At 40.8% G+C, this 13,090-nt stretch overlaps 3 protein-coding genes across 6 annotated transcripts; 1 reads left to right on the forward strand and 2 right to left on the reverse strand.

Moving 5' to 3' along the window:
• The first annotated feature begins 2,274 nt into the window (after positions 1-2,274).
• Positions 2,275-3,347, forward strand: LOC4338259 (protein phosphatase 1 regulatory subunit INH3). 4 transcript variants are annotated; one of them, XR_001545819.3, is made up of 3 exons: positions 2,275-2,737; positions 2,928-3,022; positions 3,097-3,347. XR_001545819.3 is itself a non-coding variant. In XM_015782595.3 (2 exons), exon 1 carries the CDS (start codon positions 2,333-2,335, stop codon positions 2,708-2,710), a length of 378 nt encoding a protein of 125 aa, XP_015638081.1. In that variant the 5' UTR covers positions 2,275-2,332; the 3' UTR covers positions 2,711-2,737; positions 3,097-3,347. The 4 variants fall into 4 exon arrangements, 2 of the variants coding, with proteins under 2 accessions (XP_015638081.1, XP_015638082.1); XR_010741594.1 differs by having other exon boundaries at positions 2,275-2,727; XM_015782595.3 differs by lacking the exon at positions 2,928-3,022.
• A 1,345-nt stretch (positions 3,348-4,692) lies between these two features.
• On the reverse strand, positions 4,693-7,274 carry LOC4338260 (probable ribonuclease P/MRP protein subunit POP5). Its single transcript, XM_015783435.3, has 4 exons — positions 7,129-7,274; positions 6,292-6,484; positions 6,045-6,182; positions 4,693-5,029 (listed from the first exon to the last, which is right to left on the reverse strand). Exons 2-4 carry the CDS (start codon positions 6,464-6,466, stop codon positions 4,896-4,898), a joined length of 447 nt encoding a protein of 148 aa, XP_015638921.1. The 5' UTR covers positions 6,467-6,484; positions 7,129-7,274; the 3' UTR covers positions 4,693-4,895.
• An 85-nt stretch (positions 7,275-7,359) lies between these two features.
• Positions 7,360-8,334, reverse strand: LOC136356593 (probable pyridoxal 5'-phosphate synthase subunit PDX1.1). The gene has a single exon (XM_066310825.1). It carries the CDS (start codon positions 7,933-7,935, stop codon positions 7,507-7,509), a length of 429 nt encoding a protein of 142 aa, XP_066166922.1. The 5' UTR covers positions 7,936-8,334; the 3' UTR covers positions 7,360-7,506.
• Positions 8,335-13,090: the final 4,756 nt, after the last annotated feature.

Below are 13,090 nucleotides of genomic sequence, written 5' to 3' on the forward strand. Positions count from 1 at the left end.
CTCTTTAAATAGCTTGGTACCCCTTTAGGGTTTCTTGGGTTTTGTTTAGATTAAAGTTTAGCCATTTCTACTTGCTTGCAGCGCGTGTCGGCTAGACCGCACGTCTGTTTGTCTTCGAAACCCTAATTTATCATTTGTATTCAATTTCTATTTGCAATATCAGATTGATTTTATCTCGTTCTCTTGTTTGTTTGATTTTCTTGCAAGAATAAGGTTGATCTACATCAGCTAGATTAACAACCAACGAAGAGGTGTATCGATCGCTAAGGCGCAACACAACAACGTCTTGGACAGTTGTAGTCGGATCATTAACGTTTCTTCCAAATCATAATTATCATTAACTCACTGAAAGATCGGGCTAATCATAGCCGTGAGTGCCTCAAGTAGAACTCAGGGTTTATCATTACTTGTTATGATTTCATCAATCGCCACATATAACGTCCTAGTGTCTCGGACTAGTGCTCATAAGGGGAGGATTTGATTGTATGTTGCAGGAAGATGCTTAATGTGACTTCGTCAAGATATGTCAATCCAGATTCCAGACTCAAAGATGCTAGTAGAAGTAGCACATATAAGCATCCTCATTTGTGCTATGTTCAAGAAAAACTATCTAACAACAATGGCTTTTTTTAAATAAAACATGAATGGATTTTTTTTCTAGCATAAATGGTAACCCTGTACTGCCTTTTTTTTCCCCTAGAGCTCGGTACTCTGAGCACTTAAATGTCAATATATTTCTCAATTCGAAAATGACTTGAGTGATTGGTTTGAATGTCTTGGATCTTATTAGGAAACTGGACATCTGTAACAAGAAATTTAGATATGTGTATGAGGTGTTGCTCGTCAACTAGAACAAAATGCGCAATGGCTATGAAATAGACCCTCCGCCAGCCTTTGGCTTTACTCCTCCAAATGCATGAAGCAACATATAAATTATTTTTCTCCAATAAAGGCTGCAGTGATATTGCTTTCTGATCCATAATGATTGATGAACTAATTTTCTTGTCATAAACTCAATAATATTATTGTTTTACGGGTAGTATAAGGTTTGCTCATCTCCTCACCATAAACTCAGTATTATTGTTTTACGGGGTAGTATAAGGTTTGCTCAGTATTATCGAATTTGTACGCTGATGACCCCTCTCGCTAAACCGTGGTGCCTGTTCGCCTGGGAGTCCTCCTCGTCCGCCAACCTCGCCATCTACAAAAGGTACAAATCCCCTCATCCTCCCTCCCCACCACCATTTGCCCCTTTGCCACCTGATGCGCTCACCAGTTAGAGGCATAGTTATATTGCTCTTATTTTTCTTATAGAAATCGATGTCTTTTGCATCACGGATTCTTCTTTACGTCACGTATTGCATGCCCCTCTTATTAGTGTGCCCAATCTTGGAGGTACTTGCCAATTTTTGTTATTGTGGGATATAGACAAGGAAAACACTACATTAGGATTGTTGCTCATGATCTGCTTGGCAAAATGCCTCTAAGGTTATTACTTATTACTTCTGAAATTTTGAGTACCTTACTTTGTATATTTTTTTGACAGTATGTTAATTTGTATCTCCTAGTAACATAAGATTTTAATTTGATTATGTTAATTTGAAGATGGTGACATTTTAACTTTATTAGATTTCCTTGTATAAAGAAATAATTTTTGTTTAACACTATCATTGGTTCATTAATTTAATTTGTACTCCCTCTGCCCCCAAAATATAAGCATTTTTAAAACATTTTTACTTTGACTATTAATTAAAAAAATAAAAAATATCTATCATGTAAAATTGATGTTACTATATTTGTCATTAAACATAGTAGATCTCCATCCCATATTACTTGTCTTTTTAAGTTTTTGTTTGTCAATGTTTGATCATTCGTTTTATTCAAAAAAATTTAAAATTATTATTTATTTTGTTTATCATTTGCTTTATTATCAAAAGTACTTTACATATGACTTATCTTTTTTTTATATTTGCACTAATTTTTCAAATAAAATGAATGGTCAAACATTGTAAATAAAAAATCAAAAATGTCACCTATTATGGGACGAAGGGAGTAATATGCATTTCTTTTTATTTAAAATAGATATTGTTAGTTAAAGTAGTATCTCGAATACTATGTTAAAGTAAAAAAATGGGTATATTTTGGGATGGAGGGAGTACTTGTATGTGTAGCGTTAGCAAGAGGGGATTATAGTTGGGTTTAATTTGATGAGATATCCTCATCGTAACACCACCGCTGATTAAAAAGGGCGAAAAAGGCTAAAAGAAAGAGGGCAAGAAACGCAAGAGGGATCCAAGAAACGGGAGGAGGCGTCGACCAAGATTCGCCGCCCATGGCAACGCGCGCGCCGGCGACCGGATCCACGACCGTGACGGTGGACCCCTCCCCGTCCTCCTCCTCCTCCGCGCCGGCCTCGTCGGCTCCCCCGCCGGCGGCGGAGTCGGTGGTGCTGCGGCTGAAGCGGCGGCCGAAGAAGAAGGTGACCTGGAAGGAGGGGACGGTGGACAACGAGTCCCTCGGCCGCAAGAGCTCCAAGAAGTGCTGCATCTTCCACAAGGAGGTCCCCTTCGACGAGGATTGCAGCGACGACGAGCCCGACGGCGGCGGCGGCCGCCGGAGCCCTCCCGGGGACGCCGGCGAGGGGACAAGCGGCGGCGGCGGATGCTGCTCCTCGTCCTCCCATGGTCACGGCCACGGCCACGACCATTGATCTTTTTGATTGAATTGGTACGAATTGGTGAGTCTTGATGCTTATCTTTACTGATTAATTTGGTGAGGTAGATTTGGGGAAAACATATTTCTAGGTTGTGTTGCAATTTGCGGTTAAACATGTTTCAATCGGCAAATCAAATTTGTCGACACATTTCAGCTGCCATACATTTGATTTGTTCTCTGGTATTAATAGCTGTAATTATTCTAATATGAAGGTATAAGGACTGATTTGATGTTCAGTATTCTAGAAATTTTGAAGCCTCAATGATCAAACTCTTCTAACCTGCATGTGCAACTACTCCATATATATGTAAACATATTTTCACTAGTGAATTTGTTATGCTTGTGTTATTCCGTTACTGATCTTTATATGCTTGGTTGCAGTCAACTTATCGTGGAACTACGCATCAATGTGTGAAGTTATAACTTGAAGGGGAAAATTGCTTCTCTGTGCCGAAACAGTAGGTGAAATGATACTGCTTTGTTTTGTGTTGCGATTGTGGATGCTGTACTAGCTTTATTTTTGTGTGGCATTTGCAAGAGAGAAACGTTGTACCGTATAGCTGACTTTATTGTTGGTCATGTGCAATTCTCTTGAGATGTATGAAGTATTGCTCCTGTTGTTATTGTTACCATTCCATCGCATCAAATATCCTCTTGTTCTTTATTTTAATATGGTGAGTTGGTAGTTGTATTGTATTCACATTAATAGCAGTGTATTATGTGATGATGATGAAATACCTTGCCCCAAATTACTAAATTAGCACCCTTTTATCAACAGGTTGAGGTTTATTAGTTAACAAAATCATTTTGTCGAATTCAATTATTACTCACTATCAATCTCATCTTTTGGCTTATGCTTATGCTTATAAGCCAAATTTTAAATTTTCAACCTTAAATTTGTAGTTGATGTTGGGGGTTTTTTTTCATCGTAGTTTATTTTCCGGCCTTTGCTTTTGGATTGCTAAGAACACGTATATGAAAGTTTTATTTACAAATTATTTTCCGTTTGCAAATATGCCGTTTCGCTTACTCTGTCAATAAGCGAAACGATGGAGTCCTATGCCAGAAATCAAAATTCAGACATTTGTGGAATCAATTATTAAGTGCAAATGCAGCCATACAAATCATTTTTGTTCATTGACAACATCATAATACTAAACAATTCACAGATAGCTCTGAAGTTAGTTGTCACTTATCAGTTTAGTCGACAACAGTATGGAATTTGAAGGTTGCCTGTATTCAGTCTTAGCAGAGAGTGGATTCTGGTTGTGTTAGCGGAAGCAGATAAGGCCGTGAAGCTATTTTGTCTATTTACTAAAGGATGATTAGCTGTTTATCTTTGTCAGTATAAAACAATACATGGTATCAGTTTGATAAGTATTGTCAGTATAAAAGAATACATGGTATCAGGATGTTTAGTATGACTTGGAACTTGTCTGCGCCGGTGCTCCCGGTAAGCCGAAACATTTTTGATTGTCAAGCTTCGATCTGGTGGTATTGTGGTGACAATGGCTGCTATATTTTCAAGGGGGAATGTCTATCTTTCTATCGGCTGCTAAGATATTCTGGAGATTGCAGGAATTGTGTTTCAGTATGTTTGTTTAACTGGATGTAACAGAAGGTGTAAAGAGAAAAAAAATGACCAGTTAGCAAGCCACGCAGGGCTTGTGGTCGAGAATGACAACTGCACATGAATGTTAGAGTTTACCCTTATTTACTTGCAGCCTGTGCCGTTTTGTTGGTAATGACAATTGCACCTTGAGCTGTGACTTTTGATTACAGGTTTTTACTTTGTCTCTTGCTTGATCTGAGGATGCAACCTGCGTTGTCTTAAATCTGATGCTCGATGTTGTATTGCAATCAGGAGTTCTATATTTCTGTTTCATATAATGAACGAAACTGGCACTCCAGCAGCTTGTGGTTTTGTTTGCCAAGTACTGAAACCGAAGGATTCGAGATGAAGAAAATCTCTTTGAATGACGATGAGTAACAAGCTCTTTGAATCAATATGCATCATTTGAGAAAAACAAGCTCAATGACGATGAGTAACAGATCAGACGAAACAAAATTTAGTCTACCTGATTCCCTACAGTTTTATCCCTGGGTCTGAATCTTCTATACTGACAGGAAATGATGAATACATATATGATACATGAGAATCCATTAGCTCTCTAATCCTTTTAATCTTTGTTAAAACAGCTCTCCATGGTCTCCACGAACTTGGGCGTGATACGATCACCAGCAGCCAGCTTGTAATACTCAAACTTTGCTTCTTCACACTCCAACGCAGCCTTCTTGCAAGCCCTGATACTTCCTGAATGAAGCAAATGATATTGATGATTAGCTATGCTCCCAGGTCCCCATGGGCTATGGCTTTGCAAACATTTAGCTTGGAGAATGCAACAAACAAGAATAATGGCGGAAAAGTAGAGCCTCGATCATGCTAGAGTTAAAATGCTGGAAAACACAAGTAGTTTTGACAAACTGTAGTGTTCATGCCATCGTAAATTAAGAGAATGCATTTAGCAATGCTGGTAGCATATGAACTTCACCTTACACTGAAAATCAGGAATGGCCTGAATTCAGAAAATCAGGACTAGATTCATGTCTCACATGTTGCCACAATCCATTCTCCACCCACTACTAATCAAAATTTGTACTAAGATGTGCAGACAAAGTTTTTGTTGAAATATCTAAAAGCCCACTAATTCACTAATTCAAGGCACACACTAGGAATAAGTGGTTTATGGTGCGAAAACACATGTGAACGAATTTGGCAATGATATTCTCTAATTCCACTTCAAAAAAACTCTATACTGACACAGTGAGATGAGAATATGAAATTGTTGCTGAAATATTGAATTTCTTTTTGTTACAATGGTCATTGGTAGCAATTGAACAACAGAACCATGTGGAAGAACCAAATGGCATGAAACAATCAGCTGTAGACACTACAAACAATACAAATGTGGTTCAGTCACCCATAATCCACTCGCTGTTCAAATCCATTTTGATACAGAGATGCGCATATGAAGTTGTTGCTATAGTAGTACAATACAATGTGCAATTCAAAATCTTCTTTAAGTTGGTAGAATCAAAGAAAGGAACCAGGATCACATCATATTTAAGTTGCATGAATTCAGGTCTGACAGACAATAGGGTGGAGTAAATAAAGCAACACAGAATGGTCAGATAGACAGTTTTATAGCTGGGAATTGATTTCGCAAACTCAGGTAGCAGATCAGACGGTGAAATAAACTTATTCCAGAAATAAAACTAAGACTAAGACTACTTTCTTCGACCATGTATATAGGAAGTGATCTACTCACCACTCACATCCCGCAGATTGAATGAAACTGGGATTTTCCCAATGCTCCTCACCATGGTGATAGCAGCCCACACTTTCTGGTGATCTTCACGGGAAACTCGGATCACGCAAAGCTTCGTTATCGGATTTACATACTTCACTATAGATGAATAGAGCTCATAAATACCTCTAAATAAAGAAAAAAAATGCAAGCATCTATGACGTTGTCGGAAAACTGTAAGGAGGTTTTCGATGTAACAAGCACCAACCTTGCAACGACCCAAGACAAGCTGCTAGGCCACACTCCCCAAAGTTGATCTGGATGCTGTCTCTGATAGCTTTGGTACTATTGAGCTGGGTGAGAATGAGAGGGTCGGACTGGTCCTTGCCTGCCGTATCGATGAATGCCTCCATCACCATGTACCTATTCTTGAAATGAACCATAGCATAGACCAAGGCTCACTGCAGGCAGGGGTGGGCTTAGGATTTACAACTTGTGTATTCAAAATGAGAAGGGGTAAAAAAAAAAATCTACACCCTAAAGCCTAATCATTGGCTTGTATATAATCACACAATAGTAATTGCATAATACATTCATATATTGATAGAACTAGACATGTTGGCGCACTTGTGCGCCCTATCAAAGATTATAGTCATGCAGACTAATAAATACAGATGATAAATCCAACTCGAAACCAGAAAAAAACTGACAAAATGACCATACCAAAATTATTGCACAAGTATTTGTTCATATGGCATCAAATCAATCAAGCCAGTGATGATCAAGTATTGCCTTGACGACTAAAACAGAGCCAAATGACCAGTGGCATGGGACATGGGGGTTCAGTTGAACCCCCCCAAACCTTTTTGGGAACCATCAAACTGTTACTAGTATTAAGGTTTAAGGTAAATTTCTAGAACAGAAGCTAGGGTTAACGCAAATTCGAGAAAAAGTGCGTGGGTAGAGAGAGAGAGAGAGGTAGGTGAAAGAGGATGTGCGAGACGGATGCGGCGGAAGCAGCAGGACGAGCGACGGCGACCCAGCTCGCTCGCTCGCGCGATGGATGGGGATCAGCACAAGCGGTGGTGGTGGAGGATGTGCTCACCAGGATGGATGCGGCGGAAGCAGCAGGACGAACGACGAAGCCCTACTCGCTCGCGGGATGGATAGGGATCGGCGGAGGCCGAGGGCAAACTCAGGAATCAGGATGACTCGCACATCCCACCCGGATTGCTTGCACATCCCACCTCACCCTATACAAACGGTGGTATATGAAAATACAACTAATAATGCAAAATTTGCTACAGGACACCGAAAGATTATGATCTTTACTATGAGACACCCGAAGATCGTGTATTTGCTCGTGCACACTGTAAAAAAGTGGTAATGAGCTGCTGAACACTCCTCTCATTATTTTATTATTTTCTATCAAAATGGAGAGAGAAACTTTGGTTAAAGACAAATTTGCCCATGGGCTCACTTGTCAATCTCTCTTTCTCTGATGTTCTTCTTCCTCTCTTTCTCTCTGTTCATCTCTTCCTCTCTCTGTCGCAGGCTCGCGGCACACCGGGCAGAGCTCCACGGCGAAGGTGTGCCAGCAAGGACGACGAGGCGGCAACGTGCTTGGACGCGACGACCTGCAGTGGGTGACGGACTGCACGATGGCGCGGGCGCGGCGCGCGGGGTCGCCGCTCTTGAAGATGCCCGAGGCGACGAAGACGCCGTCGCAGCCGAGCTGCATCATGAGGGCGGCATCGGCGGGTGTGGCGACGCCGCCGGCCGCGAACTGCACGACGGGGAGGCGGCCCAGCTGCTTGGTCTGCATGACGAGGTTGTAGGGCGCGGCGATGCGCTTGGCGTAGGCGAAGACCTCGTCGTCGTCCATGTTGCGGAGCGCGTGGATTTCGCCCATGACGGAGCGCACGTGGCCGACGGCCTCGACGACGTTGCCAGTGCCTCACAGACGCGGTGCGCGACTTCCTCGATGACGCCGATGACGTGCTGTTCGGGCAGCTCGCGGCGGAGCACGCGACGAGGCGGCGGCGTGCTTGGACGCGATGACATGGGCGGGCCACGGCGAGGTGACGAGGTCAACGAGGCGGGTGGCGTGGGAGGCTGGGAGCGCGACGCGAAGAAGTCGAGCCCGCCGCCGCCGCCGCGCACCGCGCCGACGCGGAGAGCGTCGCCGGCGGCACCGTGGGCGATGCACCGCCGCCGCCGCCCCGCCGTGGCTGAGCCGTCCCGGCTCGGGCCGGCTGCCGTCGCCTTCTGCTCAGTGTGAAGAAGAAGAAGAAGGGGAAAATAAAAGAAGTGAGAGGAAGAACACTGTACAGGGGCATTTTAGTACTTACATAACTCTTTCTCTCTTCATTTCAACCAGAAATAATAAAATAATGGGAGGAGTGTCCAGCAACTAATTACCACTTTTTTACAATGTCCACGAGCAAATACACGATCTTCGGGTGTCTCATAGCAAAGACTGCAATCTTTCGGTGTCCTGTAGCAAATTTTACCTTATAATATCTAGCACTGCTATTCTAATCCTGTCCTATTCATATCCTATATAGTTATATAGTTTATCCTTACTTTAATGCTATTTATCTCTTATCTCATTAAGCCACATCACTCTAATTATTTCTAACCTTTGGATGATAGATCTATGGTTCAATTTGTCTCTTCTTTCTTCTCTCATAATATCATGCAATCTCAATTATTTTAGGCTCAAAATTCATAAGTATCAAATTATTTTAGTTTTAATAATCATGTTGCATATTATTTGTACATATTTAATTTCCCGCAGCAATACGACGAGGTATTTATCTAGTTTTCCAAATAAAGCCCCCTAGGTTGGACCTTTGAGATGGTGGATTTTTATTTCTCTTTTTCGTATAAGGTTAAGATGATAGATAAATAATAGGTATGTTTGGGCATAGGCCGTGCCGTGTCGGCCTACGTGCTGAGGTTGGAACCCATGCACGACCCAGTGAGATATCGGGTCATGTCATGTTGGCCTGGCAAGATTTGGCTACGTGGGCTGTGCAGAGGCCAGTTAGCCCAAATTTGTTATATACCAAGAAAAAAAATGCGAATAGTATGTTGCATCCTGCTGCACAAACTTTAGTGAAGCTTTAGTGAGGTCCTCCGCTCACTGATAGCACATTCCACATCCTCCTCATCAAGCAGCGTCGTAGCCCTTCACTTCCTACTTCCTTCGTCTTGAGCCGGTGAGTCCACAATGACCAAAATGCTTAGTGGTTGTCCTCATGAATAGGGTGAGCGGTTGGCTACACTACAACGCTACCGTGCATACCTACATCGACGAGCGTCCTCCATCGCTTCCTCTGCCCTTGAGCCCCTGGCTTCCTTGATTCTTCCGTTCTTCTTTCCTTCTGGCTCCTGCTCAGATGGCAGTTGCTCGAGTCATCGGTCGTCATCATGCCGCATGGAGCAAATTGTGTGCTATTCCTGGACCATGTCGTGCTGGCTCGCTACATGCACTTGTCATGTTAGCATGTTGGGTGGTAGCAACCCAAACATGGCGTGGCTAGACGGGCCATGCCAGCACGATCCACAGCCAAATAGATCATGTTTTTCCTGAGCTGTGAGCTGCACATGCGTACTCGGACAGACACGGAAGGACCCAACCTATTTGACAACCTATAGGAGAATTTGGTAAATTCATAGGCATTATTATGTTTGTACAGATGGGATCAATTAAGACACCTCAGTTGCAACTAATTAATTTGTTTAGTGTCAAATTAAAGCTGTAATAGTGATTACACTCCAGCCAACCAGAAAAATAACACACCATTTTCCCAAAATAACATGTAAGCATGATATAATCTAGAAAACATATCCATTTTATTCTTGTTTTTATTAGCTCAATTTCAAGTTGTGTTGTCTAAGACAAAATTTATTTCAATATGCAGAATGAGGATAAACCGATCTCATGGGGATATACACATTTTCGTTGCTTATCTCATTGGTGAAAAGGAATATATTTTCTCACTAAATCAACACTTGTTAAGAGTTGATACGTCATAAAAAAATTAAGGGCCATCCGATTTCTGCTCTTGAAGTTTTAGGCCATTGGATTCTCTGAATGGTGAAATATCTTTTTCGCCCCTAAGGAAACTGCTATCAATTTCTAATGTAAGAAATGAAATGAGTTCACTATAACAATTATAATAAAATCGGTATATGATTCCTGTAACTTGCTATAGATTCTCCTATATAGTACATTAGATTCCTGTATACCTCGTTCTTTCATAAGAAACACATGCATGCTAGTAGAAAAACAGATATAATCCATCCATTCCAAAAAAAAAAAAGGCAATGTGACCCATTCAGAGGATTCACCAGTGGCATTTTTACCCTTTTTCTGCATCCAACCATATATACGGCTATCAAAATAGGGAACTTAGCCCCACAAACAATCAAATCTAAATTTTGTTCCTATGGAGATTTGAACTCAAGACCTTGAGATATTACTTAGGTCATTGTAACAACTAGGCTACGTTCCCTTTCCTGGCAGCCCTCTATGCACACCTCAGAAGGCCATTGAAATGCTTCGCTCACAAGAACACCTGCAGAGGCAACTTCTGCTATTCAAACACTCTTTTAAGATCATCAAGAATGTGATAGAGCACCCACATGATATCAAGTACAGGAGACTGCGTAAGGTATGCTTGGCTGTTCTTATGCTCTTTTATTAGGTTCCTTTGGTCCACTAAAATAAATTCTTACTGATCCTAATTTTTCAAATATGCAGTCCAATCCACAGTTCCAAAGGAGTGTGGCGAGCTACAAAGGTCTCTATCTCTTATTCCTAGATACTCCCTCCATCCACAACAAAAGTTACACCTATTTCACATTTGAGTTTTTCCAAATAAATTATTCCTATTTGTAGTCTTTATACATTTAAGACTTAAATGAAAAGATAAATTAAATGTTTTATTAGAATCCAAGAAATTATCTAAATACTCATCCTTGATTGATTTTGTAACATCCAAGGTGATTTAATTTCTCCTTAGTCTTGGTGTCAAAAGTAATATGTGTAACTTTTATGGATAGAGGGAGTGGTTGATACCCACTTCAGAGCATTAACACTAAAGCTGTAAAATCGTGAGGCCACGTCATCTGAAATGGTGAGCCGTCCGATCTGAACGTTCCACGCCATTCGATCTGAACGTTCCAAATTCCAAGCTCCATGTTCAGTTGCCGATCAAGCCTGGCCCAAATTACCCGGCTAGAACAGCCCATCCAGTCCCCATTAGCTGCCATCCTCTCACCGAGCATTGCACGGCCGAGTAACCGTGCATGGTGGTGGCAAGAGCAATTGATTCTAATGGATGCCATCATTTTCTTTTTTAAAACCGATGTTATCATGATGGGGCAGATAAGGGGTTACTCCTAATGGATTATTAATTTCCCCTATTCTCTTCGTATCCCCTCTTTCGATACTGCCAATAAATTTACATAATCCTTAGAGCAAGTTTAATAGTTTAATAGTATAGCCAACTACTAACTCTAATCATCTATAGCCAATCTAATAGCTCATTTGTATAATAGTTACATACTACACTATTAATACTTGATCTCACCTGTCATACACACATTGTGTCTTGGAGTCCGTGCTATAGCTGGCTACAAATCTGTAGCCCGCTGCTCTTCTCTCTCCTTATTTATTTTCTTAAAATATATTTGCAGCTGACTTATAGCTTGCTATTGTACTGCTCTTATGCGTCAATATAATAGGGCCAATGGTGTTCCATTTCTGTTGCTGGAGTTTGCTCGCTGGAATCATAAGCATCCCTACGCCATCATCTTCTTTAATCACTCCAGCAAGCTAGCATAGGCTATATTAGCCATCAACTTCCTCTTTCCTTTTGGTAAATTGATCTGATTTTTTTTCTGACCACATTTCAGTTCTTACATGTATTTCAATGTGTAAGCATGCTCCATACATAATTGTAATTGCATTAGTTTTCCAGTTTGGCTATCTCGCATTTTGTTACACCAGTTTTACCATATCAATTCCTTCTTTTTACTCTGCATCCCCATTCGTTTTCACATGATTTTAGATACTAGGTTACTGACTTGGTTAATTTCTTTTGGTTGTCCCGAATCACACATCATTTTTCATTACTGCAGTTGAAGCATGTAGGAAACAATATCATCTAGACCTACATATTCAGATCTAATATGTATTTCAATTATGACCTTTACCTGGTGAAGTTATCTTAATTAGTATATATACGGTAATTAATATGATTTCCTGAAACTCCATATCAAGAATAAGGGCCAGCATAGATACGCTGGATTGGCTCCTGTCGCAGTATATATGTTGGTTCATTTCACTGTCCGAGCATCAACTACCTCTTATCATCAGTAAAATTAAATAAACAAGGCACCACACATCAAAGTCACTTTCACGAAAAATAGTACCAGCAACAAATATTAAAATTAATATCCACTCCTACTCTACTATTGATTTACCTCCTTTTGATTTACATCTTGCTACCTCCTTTTGATTAACATTACTTCATGTGGTCATATGTATTTAATATAGTTAATATACAAGTATATTATATATAGCAAATAGTACTAAGCATGCCTTCCAATTTATCCTAAATTAAGAATTTCCTCAGTAACAAGAAAAATTGATCTCCAGTCATCATTCTTAATCATTGTTCTACAATTTTACGCACGTAACATAATTTTATTTATGATTTTATACAGTCCCGCAGCAACGCGTGGGATATCACCTAGTTTGCTTTATAAACTCCCCTCTTCTTTTTTCCTTCAGGTCTTCGAAAATCTACTGTAACTAACTTCCTCATTTTTTTTGCCTCCCTGAAAACAGCTGCAATGGAGTTCCTTGAATTGATTGGTTTCTGTGAGGATGTTGTCTCGGATGAGATTGGTCGTGCAGAGACTTACTTGGTATTGAAAAGGAACGATCCTAGCTTGCCGTGGCTTGCAAAGTCCTCTCTTGAAGTTTCCACAATTGTTTCACCAAGTAATCTCCTATTGCTTCCGTATACCTGTAAATCATTTTCATTACT

The sequence above is a fragment of the Oryza sativa genome, chromosome 5 (genome assembly GCF_034140825.1).
Source record: "Oryza sativa Japonica Group chromosome 5, ASM3414082v1".
In the NCBI taxonomy this organism is placed as follows: domain Eukaryota; kingdom Viridiplantae; phylum Streptophyta; class Magnoliopsida; order Poales; family Poaceae; genus Oryza; species Oryza sativa.